The following is a 20,776-nucleotide window of genomic DNA, read 5'->3' on the forward strand; positions in this document are numbered from 1 at the left end:
ACATCACATCATTCTCCATGATATGATGATGAATGGTATCTGTGATAGCCTTCATGAGTGAATTTTCCGACCTATATGGTCGCAACATCAACACGGCTACAACGGGTAGTATACGAGTCGTCTTCGAATCGTGGCTTAAGAAATTATATTGGAACACACACAATTTCCACATGAATGCTGTCTCGTAGAAACGAGTACAGCGTCCCCCTTTCGCTCGTCCTCTATTCACCGTTCCCTCTCCATTTGCCCCGAAAACTTGTTTGATTTACGATGGAGCGTTTTGCTGCTAGGTGTGGCGTCATGACTTTTCTGCGCACATTTTTTTTTTTTTTTTGCGTACTTTTCTGGGGGAAAGCTTCGAAGAAAGTCACATAACTACTGCGCCAGTGCCGTGTGGCTTATACTCAGAATCGCTTTTCTTGCTTGAGGAAAAAACTGCATGCGCATCTGGCTGCTCAGTGTGCACATTGTGGTACTCAATCTTACGAACTTCCAATTTCGAACTCACGATTTCCTCTCTCCACCCAATTGCCCCTTCGTGATCAGCTATTAACTCCATCCGACTACATCTCACTACGTTGTGATCATCACCACAAATTTCAACGACCTAAGTGTCGATCATCTGTCTTCTTGACCTCATTTTTTCCTTCTAGCTTCAGGGACTGGAATGACCTCCCACCAGCCATAGTCTCGATCACTAACCCCTATAAGTTCAAGGAAGTCGTATTTGCGTACGCCTCTCCCGCCTGATTACTTCATTACCTCATATTAACACAATATGTTATGACGTTGTTTATAGCAATTTGCATTGTTTGCCGTTTGTTTGTATTGCGCTGTATACTTATTGTATTAGCTTTCGTACACACAGACACATACACACACAATTTGCACCTTGACTCTTCGCGCCTTCTCATGAAGCGCGACAATGCGAAACGGCCTCCTATTGGTCTCCACAAACTATTTCCCGCGATGGGCGCCCCCTGAAATGCACGAGCGACATTCCCCAGAATGACGTCATAGCTTTCCGCTGTCACGTGAGCGCGAGCGCTCAACGTCGTGTCATCACGTACACTGCTAACCGTGGGGAATATCCTGCGACACAGCCACAAGACATTCCGTAGCAGACGAGAGGAAAAGACGCAGACAATGTCGTCTGCTAAGTGTCGTCTGCTAAGTGCGCAGTACGTCATTCCCTATATTTTTGCACCGTGTGAATGCTCAACACAACACGGGACGGAACTTCGATCGGCTCTGTGTACAGTGTTCTCGCTTTTTCCTCCACTAGAATCTTCCGTAAGGATGTCGTTCTTTTGAATACATACACAGTTTATGAAGCTGTCCCAGCTTTCCAACTTGGGTGCCCCAGAACCCTTTTACTATATAGCCCTCAGCTAGTCGCGCTAACCGCCAATAGTCGAAGCTTTCTATTAGAAACCAAATTTATAGCCACAACGTCAAACGTAGTATATATGAACACAATCGCGGCCGCCTAGTTTTTATGACTGATGACGTCTCTTACGTTTTATTTTTATTTTTTTCGGGAAGGTTTTCCGCGGGTCGCGATCGCTCTGCTTGATATACGAGGTTTGACACATGTCTTCCTGGGCTTTGCTTTCAAGAAGATATGGTAATGTGGGTGCCTTTGGCAGCATGATAGACAAGCTCTCCAAAATGTTCATGCCATTAAGGTCAAGGCTCGTGCAATAAAACGAAACATCCTATGCGCTTTTATTATATCTGTAGAGGTTGTGCGGAACGAGCATTCCTGATTAGGGACATAATAAAAGCTGGTTTCCACTGCTCAAAGTATGCTAGCCCCTGCGTCAACTAAATGTGCTTCAACCTTACCGAGCTTATTTCTTAAGTTTAGATTTATCGACGAATGTAGTTCTTGGCGCTTTCTACACTCTTAGAGCCATGATGCCACAGAATCTCAACGTCATCACTCCTAATTTGAGAAAAGCGCGAGGCGTACGCCTTTTTGTGACAATTAACGGGGCTGCCCATAGTGCCACTAAAAAGGAGCATGACTCCCGTTCTCAACAAATCGGGGAAGGGGACGATGTTATTCGGGACGATGGCTAGCTACGCACTTAAAAATGAGCTTCACCGCATAGCACGCTCCTAGCCAACCATCACCCCGAAAGGCATCGTTCTCGCCCCCGTTTTCACAGGGGGCGTACGCCATTATTGTGGCAATTACTAACTGCATAATGCCACAAAAATGGCGTACGCCCCCTCCCCCCCGTTTTCAGCAAATCAGGGGCGAGAACGATGTCATTCGGGGTGGTGCTTGGCTAGGAGCGTGCTATGCGGTGAAGTTTATTTTTAAGAGTGTAGGAGGCGCGTTATGTGGTGACAGTCTGTTTTGTTTTTACTCCGTGTAAGCGCAGTGAAGCCATTCTGACTATGAGCGGAGCACAGATGTGAACAGATGTAGAGAGGACAGCAGGAAGGCATAAGGAGACGGGGGGGGGGGGGGGGGACCATCGTCTCGAAAGGCTGCCGGGAAACCCAGGGAAAACCTCATACACTGTTAAAACAGAACTTCACCACATAGCACGCTCCTAACCAACCATCATACCCAATGATATCATTTTGTGTTATGATTTGCTCAAAACAGCGGGGAGGCGCCTATCTGGGACAAGATAATCTGTCCCAGATAGGCGCCTCCTCTCATTTTCAACAAATCAATGCAGAGAATGATATCATTCTGAATGATGGTTGGCTAGGGGCGTGCTATGTGGTGAAGTTCTGTTTTAACAGTGCACGGCTCAGCAGTTGGCAGGGTTCGAACCCATCTGATCCCACGGTCTACAGCACGACCTTGGAGTAAATACCAAGGAGGGAAGGTTTTTAACAACTCGGACGGCATCCGGTGACGGGCCACCGACGAAGGGTGTAGAAACAAAGTCCTTTCCAGCGTCGGTTATTGGAGCTGCTTATCTCAAACGAAAACAAAACAAAAAAACAAAAAAAAAACACCGTTTCTCGTGGACAATCGTTTCTTGCGCCTGATTAGCGACGGAAGAAAATTGGGCCTGCTGTTTTCCTTCTTGGAGTACACAGGTATCCTCCCGCAATGAGTGTTTATGCAAAGCCGGCTTCGAAGAGAATCCGCCTCTGCCTCGGAGACTTTAATCTATTCTCGTCTACGGAGCAAAGAATAGAGGGAAAAAATCACGGCCAGGTTCGACTTCCGCGGATTCGAGTCTTCAGCGGCGGCGTATTTTTAGCCAGACACTCGCGCGCGAATCGAGCTTGGAACATCGACGGCGTATTATTTCCCCGATTTCTCGCCCGCTGATAGAAAGATTACACCCCCACACTCTGACAGAGTAGCTTATTCTGGCAACACGCGAGAGGATCCTGTTGTTGCCGTAACCCGGATTCCTGAGACCGCATGAGGAGATGTATTTTGCGAATCCCAAGCGGCGCTCCTAAAACGCAACAACTCCTTTGCACGTCGTTAACGAACAGAGTGCGACGAAAAGTTTTTTCCAGGCACGCGATTCCGCATTGAAAGACGTTGTTCGACGTCCGAGGATTTTCTCGAGAACCGCTCAAAGCTACACATTCTAAAAACGTCCCGAATGACGTCGACGTTCTCTACCCTGATTTGATGAGAACGGGAGGCGTACGCCCCTTTTGTGACGCTTATGCAGTTATGTTAATACTCACAAATAGCACACTCTTAAAAATGAACTTCACCGCATAGCATGCTCCTAGCCAACCATAATCTCAAATGATATCGTTGTCTGCCCTGATTTGCTGGAAACGGGAGGCCTACGCCTCTTTTGTGACACTTATGCTGCTCGTAATTGTCACAAAAGAGGCGTACGCCTCCCGTTTTCAACAAATGAGGGCAGGTAACAATATCATTCGAGATGATGGTTGGCTAAGGGAGTGCAATGCGGGGAAGTTCATTTCTAAAAGTGCACTCACAAATCTTAACAATGAGAGGGGGGGGGGGGGGGTAATGGCAGGACCGGTATCATTCTGTGCAGTTGTTGGCCTTCACCGTGCTGCACTCTTAAACATGAACTTCACCGCATAGCACGCTCCTAGCCAACCGTGATCTCGAATGGTATCGTTATCTGCCCTGATTTGTTGAAAACGGGGGGCGTACGCCGTTTATGTGACAGTTATGCTTTTAATAGTTGTTAAAATTAACGATGGTTTGTTTGGAGCGCGCTATGCGGTGAAGCCAATCATCATCCCAAAATGGCATGGTTCTCTCCTCTGATTTGCTGAAAACGGGAAGCGTACACCCTTTCGTGACAAGTTACAAAATACGAACGGGAGCTGTACGCCTCTTTGTGACACTTATGCAGTTATGTTAACTGTCACAAAAAGGCATACACCCAGCACTTTCGACGAATCCGGGGCGAGAATGTTATCATTCCGTCCTATGGCTGGCTCTCAGCGTGCTACGTGGTGAAGCTCTGTTTTAAGAACATTACGTCGACACGAAGCTTTTAGTTCGCAAAAGGGCAATGTCGTTTCGCTACAACTTCTTATCCTACAACTGCGCGTGCGTTAGAGCGTGTTAGAGGAAAGAACAATTTAAAATAGGTCCTTTCAACAACGTTGCACCTCCTATAATACTGCCGCTTTGGACTTGGGCCAGAGTGCGAAAGTAGCATTGTTTCGAAGAAGGACCCTTGCGGTGCATCGTACCGCAAACGAAGCCCTCTGTTGTCAGCCTTCTTCCACATGGCGTGACACTGCAGGAAAACGCCTGTACGTGGCACTTTGCGCGAAAATACATCGTTAAAGTGCGCGGTAGGAGACAGAGAAGATTTTTTTTCTTCTCTACACATAGTTTATATACAAGGTGGTGGGGGAAAAAAGTGGCTGCATTCTTGCTTAACGAATGGAGCCTTACAAGGTAAACTGTCTCGTCGAGGGCAGTTCGTTAAAATTCGCACTGATTAGCGAAAGAGCGTTCTAAAAAGAGGGTGGGGGGATAACGTCGAAATTGGCTCGCCGTTGTTGGCCACACGCGAACAACACCGCATAGCACGCTCTACACCAACGGTCGTTCAGAATCATATTACCTGTAGTTCTCTTTCTTGATCGACGTACGGCTAGTAAGGAAATGTATTATTACTGAAGGGCTAGTTCCAGGTCTTCATTTTTCCTCTGTAACTCGCACTAGCCGCTCCGTGTTAGGGCATCATCTCTTAGCACATCAATCGAATGAGCATGGGATGCGAACTTTACAATACCAAGGCGTAATTAAATGGAACTCCTTAGCACTGTCTGTAATTTCATCTAGGAACTTTAAATTAGCTTTACATAGGCACTTACTTTACAGTACTGATCATGAACCAACACAGATAACATGGATATCTGTTTATCGCAGCACTGCCGTGTATTAACCAGCTGCGTTAATATCCCTTCTGTTAAGGATTTTTGTAACTTGCATATTTTTTAGTGTAGTAGTTTTGTGGTTCATTGTATACTGCTGTCATATATTTATGTTTGACATGTTTCTACAGATGGCACTAGCTTCGGCTATGATCCGGATGGTCTTTCAGCCTTTAAATGTATCACTTTTATGTTGTCACTGAAATAAAATAAAAATTAAAGAAATAGTTATGAGTACGTCTTTTCGCACCAATTAACGTGTATTCAAAATGCTACAAATCGGCGTACACTGCCCATCATTGTCAAGGATGGCTGGTTCTCAAGGTGTTATGCGGTGAAGTTCTGTCTTTAGAGTGAACGATTATTGAATTTTAATGACCAGAGAACGCCCAGAAATGACCTGGACGAAATAAAATAGACACCCTTGGAGCAGAACTTCACCACATAGCACGCTCAAGGCAATCATTGAGCAGAATGATACTCTTCTCTCTTCTGTGGTCTGTGGAAAGCCTGGGGTGTACACCTTATTGTGGCAGTTTACGCTCTTAAAAATGAACTTCATCACATAGCACGCTCCTATAGCCAACCATCATCCCGAGTGACATCGCCCCTTCCCCTGATTTGCTGAAAACGGGGGGCGTACGCCACTTTTGTGGCATTATGCAGTTCATATAATTGCCACAAAAATGGAGTACGCCTCCCGTTTTCTTCGAACAAAGGAAGAGTACGTTGTCATTCAGGATGATGGTTGGCTAGAAGCGTGCTATGCGGTGAAGCTCTGTTTTTAGAGTGTACGTTAGCGTGTACGTTTAGAGTTACCGCTTCTGATTCGGAGAGAGAGAGAGAGAGAGGGAGGGGGCGTAGGCCATTTTTGTGGCAATTTAGATATACGATAACTGCCAAAAAAGGCGTACGCCCCCTCTCTCTTCGAGTTCAGTTTTTAGAGCGTAGTGGTGTATCGCAATTACAGCAGCATGTTCCTCAAGTCGCTTCTCTTTTTGTGTATCTGTATACATACTCCTAAACAGAACTTCGCTGTATAACGCGCTCCTAGCGGGCCATCATCCCGAATGACATAGTTCTCTCCCCGATTCGTTGAAAACGGGAGGCGTACGCCTTTTGTAACGCTTACGCAGTAATGGTGATTGTCACAAAGAGGCGTACACCCCGCGCTTTCCACAGATCAGGAGTGATAGCAGTATCATTCTGTGCGGTGCACTCTTAAAATTGAACTTCACCGCATAGCACGCTCCTAGCCAACCAGCATCCCGAATGACATCGCTATGTGCCCTGATTTGTTGGAAACAGTAGACGTACGCCCTTTTTGTGACACTTGTGCTGTTCATAATTGTCACAAAAATAGCGTACGCCTCCCGTTTTCAACAAATCAGGGCAGATAACGATATCATTCGAGATGATGGTTGGCTAGGAGCGTGCTATGCGGTGAAGTTCATTTTTAAGGGTGTGGTCGGCCTTCAGCATGTTAAGTATGTGGTGAAGTTCTGTTGTAACAGTGCACAGGAACAATGCCCAAAAATGTCAGAGCTCCCTGTGTATAGGAAATAACTCTAAATCAGCGAACTTTTACGATTCCTTTTTCAGATGATAAAGAGCACAACACAGAGTTACCTCTGCGGTACATTCGAGATAAGGAAGATTACAAAAACTACAGGAACATCACGACTGGGGGGGGGGAATATAGGTTTATTGCAAAACAAAACAAAAAACACGAAAGAGGGGAAAGCATCACGACTGCACCAGCTTTCTTTCTCGGAGGAACTCTCATTGTTCCCGAGTCCAAACTTAAATGCAGGATCACAAAAGTGCGGTCCCATCAAACGGGACATCTGGAATACTGCCAGCGTACTCTCTCACCCCAGTGGCAATCAACGACCGCAGCCAAAGACACTGCCGACGACCGCACATAGCCACCTACTTGATGAAAAGCTATTCCAAGGTTTTCCTCTTCTCCACACCTTGACTAGTGGAGCAGAAAATGTCACTCCGCCGCTTTCTGTCTATTCACATGAGCGACATTCCCCAGAATACTCCAGCGGGAGATGCACAAAACGTAATAGTTTTCTTCTGAAACGTTAGCGCGTTCGCGTTCAAAGTCATATGTCTTTTCGTGCAGCGCTAACCGTGGGGAATACAATGCGGCGCAGACACAAGATATTCCGTAGCAGACGACAGGAAAAGACGCGCAGGCGATGTCGTCTGCTAAGTGTCGTCTGCAAAGTGCGCAGTGCGTCAGTCACTATATTCCGGTACCGTGTGAATGCTCAACATAACACGGGACGGAACTTCGATCGGCTGTGTGAACAGTGTTTCCGCTTTTTCTTCCACTAGATTCTTCCGTAAAGATGTCGTCTGCAAAGTGCGCACTCCTGCCATTCCGCCACCGTGTCAATGCTCAACATTACACGCGGCGGTACTACTTCTTCCCCGCGAGCAGATTTTCTTTTTTCTTTTTGCTATTCTTCCACTAGAATATCCCGTGAGGATGTCGCTCGTGTGAATACGCTGTTAAAGTACCGTCCATCAAAAACGCACGATGAAAAGTCAAACACGTCAGGAGACTGCGAGCACCCATACGTCGATCATAGTATCGATAGACTACTGGCAAAACTGGACACATTATTTGTCCGCTACTATTTCTCATTGGTTAGATACGTAAAGGGAATATATCACTGCTCCGTAGCATTATATTCTTCCATCTACGAAAGGAACGGAAACTGATTCCTGGAGAAGCTTCATTATTTGTTCCTTACGTATAGAGAAGGCGGAAGACGAATTTTAGAGACAACCTTTCTACTGTACTAACATCCGCTACATCCAACAGTTGACATAATGCAGATTGTCTGTCCTTTCCTATTTTAAGAACACACGTTAATGATCGGTAATAGATTTACACGTAAAGTGGGTCATCCTAGATTTGCGTGGCGACATGCTACAAGTGCCATAGGGCAGGATAATTTAGACCACCTGGGGTTCTTTAAAGCGCGCCGGAAATCTCCGAGATGTCCAGGATCGACATGAAAGAACGCGTGTTCATTAATTAGCACATGCGCATTCCTTGTAAACCAAGAGCACAAAGCAAAGACAACGAACTCTCCTCTCTTCTTACGCCTTGTGTAAGAGTATACGCAAATTTGTGTCTAATAAAAGACGAGAGTTATCTAGTTTTAGTCGCAAAGACCGCAATCAATTCGGAATGGTCTTGAACGAAGAAATAAAGGCCAAATTTAAGACTAATTCCGCGAAATTTCACGGGAAACCCGTGGCCTTAGTAATAATGCGCCACAGCAATGATAAAATCATTTCGAAATGTGATACCCAACACGAAACGACCAGTTGTTACATAAACACATTTACAAAATAACATCATTGAATCACATTCACACCGTTCAACAAGATCACTCTATATACGTTGACTGAGATCTGTACTGTATTTCATGCCGGGTGCATACTTCTGTATCTGGTTGTGTATACTACTGTGTCATTGTATGTATGCTGTGTTATACTGTAATAAATTGGTTGACTTTCATATTTAATGAATACTTATTATTGCTTGGTACTGACACAAGTGTGCTGCAATTTCCATATGATTATCATCATTATTGTATTATGAATTTATATGACTGAGCCACTTTTTCGGTGTATGTGAAGTGCGAGGGGGTCTGGCCTCGGCAAGCTACGGTTTCGTTGCTTTACGTCTGTAGCTCCCGCCAAACCCTTGGTAAAAATAAACATTATTATTATTATTAACTTAGCATTACTACCACCTAACGTGAAGAACTACGCCATATAACGCGCTCTGCGCAAACCATTGACCCGAACGATACAGTTGTCGCTTCCCATTTGAGGAGAGAGTTTGACGTAACGCCTTTTTGTGACAATACACATATATATCCAAACTGTCACAAGAAGGGAACACTCTAAAAACAGAACTTCACCGCATAGCACGCTGTGCGCCAACCACTGCCACGAATGATACGGTTATTGCTTCTGATTCGAGGAGGCCTTTTTGTCGCAATTTGGATATATGATAATTGCCACAAAAAAAGCGTACGCCTTCCCCCTCTCCTGGAATCAGAAGTGATAGCCCTATCATTCGTGGCAATGGTTGGCACAAAGCGTGCTATAAAGTGAAGTTCTGTTTTTAGAGTGTAAGCCCTCCATTTTCAACAAATCAGGAATGAGAGCCATATCGTTCCAATCCGAACGTGTTATGCGATGGGTGAAATCCTGTTTTTATTGAGCTTGTAGTTCCTACACTCGAGCTTCACCGCATAGCACGCTCCTAGCCAACCATCATCTCGAATGGCATCGTTATCTTCAATGATTTGTTGATAACGGTAGGCGAAGGCCTTTTTTGTGACAATTATGAACAGCATGAGTGTCACAAAAAAGGCGCACGCCTCCCGTTTTCAACGATAACGATAGCGATATCACGGATTCACAGATAACGATATCACTCGAGATGATGGTTGGCTAGGAGCGTGCTATGCGGTGAAGTTCACTTTTAAGAGTGTACGTGTTGGGATCATCAAGAGTTGCAAGTTAAAATGACTGCGCAGTTAAATGGGCACACGCCGGGATGTTTAAGCAACGAAACTTTATGTATTGTACGTGGCTTAATTCATCCTTCTACTCATTTTTCGTTAAACTGAAGGTAACGTTTGTGAATCGATAACGCATGGCCCGTTGCAGCTTTCCCCCACGAAGCCAGGTAGCCGCGATTGCACCGGTAGTGATCACGTGAGTGCGTGACAAGCCGCTGCGTCTCATTTCCTGTTCCCCGAAGAAGCAGAAAATACCCTGATACATATTCCGACATTGGACGCACGCTCTTCGCTGTGGAGCAACTTGTGAGGTGGGAATACACGCAAATGCCGCATCAATGATACATGGCTGCTGGATAATCCAGCGGGATGTCTAAGTTATTTATAGTGACTCTAGTCTAAGTGTGGGATAGTCCAGGATGGCCCAGTTGGACTAAAGTAGTCTAACGGACCACTCGTATGGCAAATACTATGACGGACATCCGGCAGTGTTCGTTCTGCATGATTCAATCGCATCAAATTGGCATGAGTGCACTTAGAAAACACGTCAGACATTTTTTCCTCTATGTCGTGATTCCACAGATGGCAATACCTCCGTATACCTAAAGACCAGCTCTGTCCACACTCCATCTTCTTGTTGTTCTTAGTTTTTACTCGTAATGGCAAGCACACAGCAAGCGCAGGTAACTACTGCGACCACTGCGTAGACAACCAGACGCAAGGTGGCAAACTGGCAGATAACAGCGTCGCGCGAGGACGCACAACGCTTGATAAGTTTGACATATGCTTTTTCCAGGAATAACCCATCGTACGAGAAGAGGTATCAGGATAAAAGATATATCTGTTATTATTACCCGCTAACACTCAGTCTATTTCCCGTTACCTGCCAAGCAGCTCAATAAGTATAGCAGACGACAGTTCGAAGTGTTTTAGTCTGCGACATACTTCCTGTCTTATGGCTTATGCACTCATTTCCGTGGCTCTAAGCCGTATACTATGCCTCTAACTTCACAACCTTCCTTCGCGAGGTTTTGAATCGAACTTACCTATCGTAGTGATAACTGTGATACTGTACAACAATGCACCGGAGAAGGACCATTGCAAGCTTGCTTCGCTCACATCCTTGCCGTCGTAGCCGTCGCTCCTGACAGCGTGCACCACTTTGTCCTCAAACTCTTTCAGCTTGACTCCCACCCTGTCAATCCACTCTTCATCATAGAAAACGTTCAGGCTTTCCGTGATAGCCCACATTTCGCGCAAACACTGTCGTCGCAACTGGGACACTTGGTGCCTTTGCCGCACTTCTTCGCGGGATTCTATCGCCTTGAAAATAACTGCCCCGACCAAAGCGTAGGCGATAACCAGCAGACATAAGCCCACTTGTGAAATAAGGTGCGTGAGAAAGATGCGAGCGTAGCTCTTGCACCGGTCGAACCGTGTTTTCGGTTCCGGCATGGTCACTGCGACCCCACGTGCTGCGCGAACAGTCTTTCGAGCTCGAGTCGAGTTCGGGGTTGGAGAACAGAGCAAACAGAGTCCTCCGAACGGGGCGCCACCTACTCAGAGCGACAGCTGCGCGCGTTCGCGCACATGCGGCGGAGTGACCCACCGTCTTGCTCTCTATGCGCCACCGCACGCGTGTTGGATCCTCGAATGCGCTTCCAGGATCCGCATCCGAAACTGAAATTAAAAAGTGGGTGTATCCGCATCCGCAGGGTACTCGTGCTCAGTGACGGATCCACGTGGGGGCGATCGCCCCCCCCCCTAAAAAAACGTCAGATCATACATTGGATTTCCCTCTCTCCCCTCCCCCACTACGCGCTCTGACTGAGAAACCGCCCCCCTCCCCCTCAAAACGAGGGTCTGGATCCGCCCCTGCTCGTACCTCTAGGACCCACAACAGCGCTGCTTGAAAGAGGTGTGCCCGCGTGAATACTTGAGAATAGTGATGCGGATATCCGGTTGAATACCGGCCATATACCGGGTGTTTCACGTGGGTAACCCCGGCTGAATAATTCGTAAACAGGTGGCGCTACCGAAAAGCTTTCTTTTTCAGTGAGCATCCCCGAGACATAGGCCAAGAACTGAGCTGTGAGCAGTTCATTTACATACGCTCATTAACTAAATAAAATTCATAACTTTTAAGTTTCACGTAAGGCACTTTCCAAGCTTCTGTTTTGGCGGTGAAACCACGGCTGGTGTGGCGCTCCAGAAAAATATTACGGGAGTGGTTCTGTTTGCTCCGACATTGCAAGTTTAAAAGTAACATGGTTTTGCTTTTGATTGTTTCTTAGTTTCATGGAAAGAATTCAGAGTCGATAGTTTATGTAATTCCTGTAGTGAATAAACAACGTGTTAAATAAATTACATTTAAGAAGTATGTGGGTATGTTTTCTCCTGAAAGTGAACTATTATTTAATTTGTTTTTCGTTAAACAGATATCAAATTCTGCTTCAAAACACTTTTCAGTAGAAGTGTTTTTTCCCCTGGCTTTTCAAACTATTTTTTAAGAAAGGATTCAAAAGATTCTTGATTCGTAAGATTCGTGGTTTCGCAGAACCTTCCTTGGATTCGGACTCCAAAAATTCTGGATCCGTTCCATCTCTAATAAATAGCAACTGGCAATGACTAGTAGCACAACACGTGAAAACTTCTCAGAAGTGCAAACTGTCGACTGGAGACTGTGATTCTTTATTTTTTTTTTAATTAAGAGTACAAAAGCTGTCAATCGACATAAATGACAGAGTTAGAGTAACACATGCTGAGCTCTAGAAGTGCTTTACTTGCTTAGTCCTCATCCCCTGGAAAGAAAACACATTGCACGATAACTAGAAAGACAATCAAACAGTATTAGCAACAGCAACTTAAGTTGTGCTCTGGTGTTTTCCCAATCTTTACTACCCTCAAGGATGCCTGCTTATCTCATTAACGGCTGATAATCGACCTGTCACACGTTGCCACGACGCACAGCACCGCAGGTGCTTTGAAGCAGGAAACATAACTCTTCCATTTGATAACAATAAACAACGGCATACTTTACCTGGCATCTATCTACAGTTCAGTACCCCAGTTCTGTACTATCTTCAAGACAGCATAAAATTTGGAGATATTTGATTTATAAGTTTTTGCTTATTAAACAGCTTATATAACTCAAGTATGCCTGAAACATAAAACATGCTTCCTTTCCCTCTGCTGTTTCACGTAAACCTTATAAGGGACCCTTATTTTCTTCAACGTAACAGACACTCCAGACTCATGCAAAAGAATTAAGAACCCTGACAATTCTCACCACGCACCCAAGCTTTATTTTACCAATCTTACTTACAGGCTCATGGTGCCCCTAAACCCCGGAAGCTTCAGACCCAAAAGGGTCTTCAACACAAGGCTGAAAAAAGCAATAATTTCTCGCAGCAAACTCCTCTAAAGTGAACGCAAATCAGAGAGCTTTTGCAGATACTGTCCAATGCATGAGGGACCCCAATGTTACTTTTCCCATTCAGTCGTTGTCACCTTCAGCACTCTGGGAGTCGCCTTCAGATGTCTTACGAGCCTTCTCGTAGGCCTTTTCGTCGCGTGGCTTGGCCCCTCCAAATATGGCCGAGCGGTTTGATGTGTCGGCAATGTCGGCAACTGGTGCAGCCACTGTGCGGGGCAAAAGCTTCAATCGGGGCCGATGTGATGCTTCTTCTGTATCAAAATAAAATTCAAAAAATGATGAGGATACAGAAACAATAATTTACCGTGATTTCACGCATGTAAGCCACAGTGCAGATAAGCCGCCGGGCCCACTTTTAGGAACATTTTGAAATTTTTTCCGCCATATAAGTAGAGCCTGAAGTTTCAGGGTTTAACCCGATTCTTCCCCGAATTGAAGGTTGCCTCTTTAGGGTGAAACCCGATTTTTAACCATCAAACTGCCCTCACTGAGGCATCTGTACGAATGCACACTAACTTCTTTGGCAGCAAGTGCAGTTACATCGCCGTTTGTACCAAACCAGTGCTGTTAGTTTGAGTAACTGAGCCCGATTTCTTCACGAATACAGCATACTGGAAGTTTTTCCACCGAAATTTGCATGAATTTCGAGCACGTTTATTTGCCCGATTTTTACCCCCGAATTTAGAAAAAGATATTTCCCGAAAACTTCAGGCTCTACACATAAGCTGCAATCGCAGCTAAGCCGCGGGCAATACGACATGACTGATCTGTGTGGTAAACCAGTGGTGCAGATATAAAATCAATGAATTAAAATGGATATCACTTATTCGACCCTCCCAGCGGGCCTTCCGACGAAGGAGGCCGCAGAGGGGGCCATAAACCTTGTGGTCCACATTCTGGGTACAACATGGGTACAACAAAGGAGGTCAGTTCTAGTGTTCTACTAAGATCGGATTGTGCCCTTGTTGTGTGTTTTTTTTTCTGGATCGACAGGTCAGTGGTCTTCCAGAAAACATGAATCACTGTCACCCCTTTCATTAAAGCTGCATGGGAGAACCAGGAACGTCAGTCTATTCCAATGTTTATGCGCCCCTGTTATGCATTGTTTGTGCATTTACAGGGCGGTGCTGTTCCGTAGACGCTGTTGGCGCTATCGTTCAAACTGGAGTATGGAAAATACCCCGGAAAAAATAGTCATTAAACCAACCGCAAAGCAACCACAAAAAAAAAAAAAAAAAAAAAAATCCCCGCATAAGCCACAGCTAACACACGTGAAATTACGGCAAAACAATAGTTTTTTTTTTATCAGCTGCCGATGAAACTGCCCAATCATAATCATACAATAAAGTTGTTCATTTAATTTTCGAACCTGTATAAGATCATTAGGGGAAGCACTATATAGAACATCAAATACTGTGGCTATAAACTGAAAATGGTTCAAAACTGGTCAGATTGGTTCGCGATTAAAACAAATAAAAACCCTCAGTGCAAGGGAAACAAATAAGACGATGGACGAAACAACACGAAGCCGTCACTGACATGGCCTATGGCATTTAATGCTATGGCTATGGCAGCGTAAGCCTTAGCATTTCTTTTTTCTTTCACATACATAGCACACATGTAGTGTCAGTACTGACCTTGAAAAGCATTGCTGACTGGGGTGCGCAATACTAATACTGGAGTGATTAAATGTACCGCACACAGTAAAACGGGGATAGGCTGGCCCTCATGGATGTACCGTTGGGGACACGGTTGTCTCAAATAAGCACCCCGAGGCTTATCCCATTTCAAATCCCCAGGTGTTGCAAGACTATTCCTTTTGAGTAATAGACACGTGCAACATATGGTCCACCTTCAAATACAATATTGGTACAGGTCCCGACAAAAGTCTACGGAACGCGCGAGCAGTGTATTTTCTCCTCGGTGCGACGCCCTAGCGGCAAGCTGAAGCGAGCTTGTTCACTCGTTCAGAGGGGTGGAGGAGACGACAGCAACAACTCCTATGAAAATGCGATGATGATAATGATGATGACGATGATGATGATTAACTTTAGAAAGAAGCATCTCCCGTGGGCCATTCACCGCTTGTACAAAAATACTAAGGCAAGCTGAAGTATAAAGTATTGCAGAAATTGAGGAAGCAAGAACCAGGCCGATGAGCAGCGCCACCGCTAGCTTCCAAATGCGGTGCTAAGAAGGGCTGCCTCTGACACGGTCATTACAATCTAGTAGGTCGTGGGTTGCAGTATAGGTTCAAATGTGATCAACACCCTGAAACGCTGACAGATGAGCGAAATTGAGGACTGTGATGTAATTCGTTTCGGGGTGGCAGTGTGATCAAGAGGTCATGTCAGAACATTTGAAAATGTACAACACCCATTTCTGTTCGCAGAAATACCACTTGACCTGACATTAATGCAATGGCACTTGATAAACACGCTCACGGAAGAATTGCAATTTCTACTCTACCTGAAGTGGGTTCCCGAAACTCTTCTGTGGCAGGTCCCCTGTCCCGGGGTGGGCCGCCCCTTGATGCATATGATCCTGGGGCGCCTGGCGCTCCTGGGCCACCCGGACCACCTGGACCTCCCCTCCGAGACCGGTCGAATTCACGATCACGGTCAGTGAAGCCTCCGCCACCCATTCCGCCACCGCGGTAACCACCCATGCCGCCGCCGCCCATGCCGCGATCTCCACCTGGACGTCCACCTCGGTCGCCAAAGCGCCCACCATCTCGGGGCCCTCCTCGACCTCCGCCCCTCTCGAAACCTATGGTACAGGAAGAAAAACAACACCTGATCAGAGAAAAAAAAGCAAACTCGGAAGTTGCTTAAAAGTCACTTCTGGCCATTTCATGCCAATGCCATTTCATGTAATTGTTGCCCTGAGAGACTTCAATTTTAACCGGAGACATAACTGCATCCTCTCTACATGACACAACAACATTTCTTCTCCTGTCACATGCAATAGGATGTGGTCAAGTCCGTGGTCACGTCATAAGCAAGCATCGTGCTGGACTGCTTCAGGATGGGTCGTGCTCACACTGTTGGTTACACAAAGCCAGGGGTGGTTCTAGGGGTGTTAGTAGTCCAGATGTCCTGACCCCCCCTCAATTTCTGTTGTCACCGACTGCTTCAATTTATCTCAGGAAGGAAAGGGAGTGTATGTAGCATGGTGTCTTGGACTGGGCCACCCTAGAACAGCTAACAAGTACAGTCGTGTCTCGTTAATATGGACACTTTTTCCCTGACAAAAACTGTCCTTAAAAGGAGTCGTCCCTATTACTGAACCAACAACAACAAAATTTACTGCGACAAAAAAAAAACTGTAATCAGTGCTTACTTACATGTAACGTTAAGCACGATTTAAAGTCGACAAAACATCAGCAATTTGAGGTGCCTGATGCTTGTACTACTCACAGATTTCTCGCTTCACCCCTGCATACAGTTCAGTGCTCTTGTGTCTTGTCATTTGGATTTTCGGAGTTTGTTGTCGTGCCCCCACAGAAACTTTTCCTGGCTGACCATTCCTCTCTTTTTTTCTTAATAAACATATCCCACACCTCACAGAAACGGCAGGGATACTAAGGCGCGTATTACTAGTGTGTAGGCTAAATCCCCAGATGTGTCCTGAACAGCTATGACGTCGTGGAGACCATTCTAGAATAATCCTATGCCATGTGTCTCCAGATAACCCCCCCCTCTCTTACCTCTGTCTTTGATCTAACAAAAGGAAGAATCTGAAAGAAAAGGCTTTCTCGGCCCTGTACAAGATAGCATTTGGACCATCTTGTTCCCATGCCGGGAAATACTCGCTCAAAAGATGACCGAAGCTCAGTGGCGTAGCCAGAGGGTGGGTTTGGGGGGTTGAAACCCCTCCTGAAACTGTACCTTCGGCAGTGCATTTGGGAGAGGGAAACGAGGGTGAAATCGTCCTCCCCCATGCACAGTTCCCATTGAACCCCTCCCAAAATATTTTTTTGGCTACGCTACTGCTGAAGCTCCTTCCTTATTGATGCGGTCCATAATAGTGAGACAGAAATACGTAGGCTTCTGTGGGGTTGGTACCTTTTAGCACGGTTCATTGTCCGAAAAGCGAGTTTCCACATTAACGAAACGTAAATGCGTCGAAAAAGATTCGTCCCCAGAAAAAGTTGTCCATAATTCAAGTTCTCCGTATTAACAGGGTTCCATATTAACGAGCCACGACTGTACTGAGCTACATACACACATTAATAATAATAAGTTAATAATTAATATACAATTGCACATTAGTGCTTGTCACGATACTCAAAACAGCAGTACAGGTTGGGACATAAGTTTACGGATCACGCGAGTGGCGTACTTTTTCTTCGGTGCAACACCCTAGCGGCCGGCGGAAGCAGGTGAGTTCACTGCTTCGGAGGGGTGGAAGCGTGTGCTGTTAGAGACACACAGTGGTAATTCCGGTGTCGCTTGGGTGTGTCTGGGAACTGGAAGCTAGCGCGTGTGTCGCTAACAGCCCACACTTCCACCCCTCCGAAACAGTGAACTCACCCGCTTCCGTCAGCCGCTAGGGTGTCGCACGGAAGAAAAAATATGCCGCTCGCGTGTTCCGTAAACCTTTGTCCAAACCCGTACCATCCTCTACTACCTGAACACTGTACCACAGCCCCATCCCGTGGACCTTGTCAACAGAAGGTGCTCGCTCAAAAATAGCCATGTTTGCACACGTATGGTCACATCACCAAGGCTTTGCAAGTTTTAAAATAGCCTAAGGAAGCCAGGCCAACTGCTTAGAGTGATAACCACCCAAAAACTAAGCAATCCAGCCTGTAATGAACACATACCTCCACCTCCGCGCTGCCTGTTTGTAAAGCCACCACCACGGTCACTTCTTCGTCCTTCGGCGACATCTACCCTTAGGGGCATTCCTTGGACAAGCTGAAAATACCATGTTAAACTTGCTGAAAAAATTATGCATGTATGCAGCCTTGCACGACAAAGACATTACCGCCAGAAATGGGGTAGAGTATCGCCCTGGCGATGAAACTCCCCATTCATCATCATTCAAATAAAGTTGTTGTTGCACTACAAAACCACAGTGCCCAATGTCACTACACAATGTTCAAGTAAACTCTGCAACAACAACTTAATTTTGGTGATGCTGATTGAGGTGTTTCGTCGCTAGAGGTGATACTCAACCGCACTGCTCGCAGTAATTAATAGTATAATTAATAGTGTTAATTAGTAAGTAATGGCTAAAGCACTAGTACAAGTTCCTTCTTGACTACAGAAAACAATGTTGAAGTAGATTTTGACTTACACATGAGTCAAGCTCCAGTGATTTTTTTAAAGACTCCAGGTCATATAATTCCACATAGCAGTATCCTGCAAGATCATAAAAATTTTGGTGACTCATTTACAAAAATCATAACTACAATGCTATCAAAAACTACAGTGGAACAGCTCCTGGGTATTTAGTTCTTATCAATTCCAGTATTCCACTTTGATGAACAGCTGGGAAGTGCAACCCTTTTCTGCAGTGAGTCACCAAGGGAGATTACAGACAATAAAGATAGCAGCAGGCAGTGGGACAGATATAAACATGATGGTCCTACAGCAGTCCTGTTAACATAGTATATCTGATAATGGTGATAGTACAAACAAAAACGGCTCATGAAAATGTGCCCTTGAAAAAATTTGGTGAAGCATAGCGCTGCCACAAAAGTGGTCATTTTTCAACATAGTGATCAGCGTGTTGATGATGCAGTATTACTATGTACCAAAGTGGTCAAGTAATTTCACAGCGTACTGCATCATTTTAATTGGTTAATCACCCCTGGTTAAGCTGCTGCAATGTACGACAACTGGAGTGGTTGAAGCTCCAGAAGCACAGTCATCTGGCTCCACCCCGAGGCACGAAAGACAGCTCTAATATCAAGCCAGCCATACAGAGTTGCAGCTCATGTAGAATGTCCGAGTGCTGTACCCCAGCACGTACTCATGACTTGTTCTATTAGGTCATATGATACCATCAGTACGCTAATAATGTGCAGGAAAGGTGATACAAACCACAAAAAGTGAAACTGTTTGTGGGTGTCACACATTAACACGATATACTTCAAAGAGGGTCGCACATCGCTTTCACCACTGCTGCCTCTTTCTGTAACGTGTGTTTACCTGTGAACCACTTCATGTATATGTTTGTTTCAAATCACCGAACGGAAGTGAGAGGAGCGTAGGCATTGCACTACAGCAGCCGTAATGCCAAAAGAAGGGGAAATTCTCACCCTTGAATTTATCCGTCTCCTTGTCTCGGACAAGACGAACACTCTTAATCTGCGGCGTAAAAGAAAAGCGTCGTCATTAGACACCCAGCACACAGGTAACACACGTGTAAAGTAAACGTGTGCAGGAAAGGCCATGTGCACACTAACGAGACAAGTGAAACCTTACACTGACTTCGACCGCCTTGAAAATTTCATCGATATCACTTTGCACAACACCATCAGGAAGATTTCCTACAAATGCTGTGAATGGTGGTTCAGTTGGCAGAGGACGAGAAGTCTTGGAAAAGTGATCTCGATTGCCATACCTGGACAGAAGACATTTATGGAGTGATTCCTGGCTCCTACGAAGAAGGCTTTATCGCACGGTAGCATCGCATATACACAACTGGTCATCACATGAACTTTAGAGATCATAACAAAAAAAGTCAAATATTCACTGCACTTGTTCAGGCACGAAATAGTATACGCGTATGATGGCCCAACGACGCTTCGGCATTACCCTTCGTACGTAAACCTCGCTATCAACAGCGCAGATGTAGCTATTGAAGTTCACAAATTTTTGCGGACAGGGATTGCTTTCATGTCTGGTGGAAGAAGAGTCAATAAACGATAGTCTGGTATATAAAGATATAAATATCACGTTCATTCCCAGGGTCTGGCAAGACCCGACTGCAAAGGCGCCGCTCCCACCCCACGCTGACATGCGGTGCGAGTTAAAACGCACATATACTGGCAGTTTTACGTCTTCGCAGTACTAAGCATTTTATCGCAAGAAGATGCAAGCGAGAGGGCCGCAGTTTTTGCGCGGTGAGCACATTATTTAGAGCAGCCAAAGGAAAAAAACTACACAAGCGTGTCTGAGAGGCACCTCCGCGTTATTTCAAACTGCGTTACGGCAATAAGTAAGAACTTCGCAGTGATTACAATGGTACCAAATGATCTAAGTGTGCACCGCTTCTCGTCTGGCACACACATGATTGATGAAAGCTTTCAAATATTGCTATAAATGGTCAAATTCTGCTCACCTAGAACCGTAATCGCTGTCATACCTGTCCGCCATGATACGATACAAAAGCAGTTAGCGGCGTTATCGTAATCAAATATTTTTCTCAATTTTCTTCAGTGCTTAGC

At 45.5% G+C, this 20,776-nt stretch overlaps 2 protein-coding genes across 2 annotated transcripts in view; both read right to left on the bottom strand.

Annotated features, from left to right (window-relative positions):
• LOC135371106 (two pore potassium channel protein sup-9-like) overlaps positions 1 to 11,439 on the bottom strand; it is a 32,740-nt gene extending 21,301 nt beyond the window's left edge. The window contains exon 1 of the mRNA XM_064605115.1: positions 10,985 to 11,439. Coding sequence (XP_064461185.1) covers positions 10,985 to 11,393 — 409 coding nt within the window. The 5' untranslated portion in view covers positions 11,394 to 11,439. The remainder of the gene's footprint in view (positions 1 to 10,984) is intronic.
• Positions 11,440 to 12,595: 1,156 nt separating this feature from the next.
• Positions 12,596 to 20,773, bottom strand: LOC135371111 (eukaryotic translation initiation factor 4H-like). The gene is made up of 8 exons (XM_064605124.1): positions 20,671 to 20,773; positions 19,812 to 19,950; positions 19,646 to 19,694; positions 18,679 to 18,743; positions 18,203 to 18,296; positions 15,844 to 16,143; positions 13,449 to 13,625; positions 12,596 to 12,739 (listed from the first exon to the last, which is right to left on the bottom strand). The coding sequence occupies exons 1-8, from the start codon at positions 20,703 to 20,705 to the stop codon at positions 12,726 to 12,728; spliced, it is 873 nt and encodes a 290-aa protein (XP_064461194.1). The 5' UTR covers positions 20,706 to 20,773; the 3' UTR covers positions 12,596 to 12,725.
• Between the last annotated feature and the right edge of the window lie 3 nt (positions 20,774 to 20,776).

This window comes from Ornithodoros turicata, chromosome 10 (genome assembly GCF_037126465.1).
Source record: "Ornithodoros turicata isolate Travis chromosome 10, ASM3712646v1, whole genome shotgun sequence".
NCBI lineage: Eukaryota > Metazoa > Arthropoda > Arachnida > Ixodida > Argasidae > Ornithodoros > Ornithodoros turicata.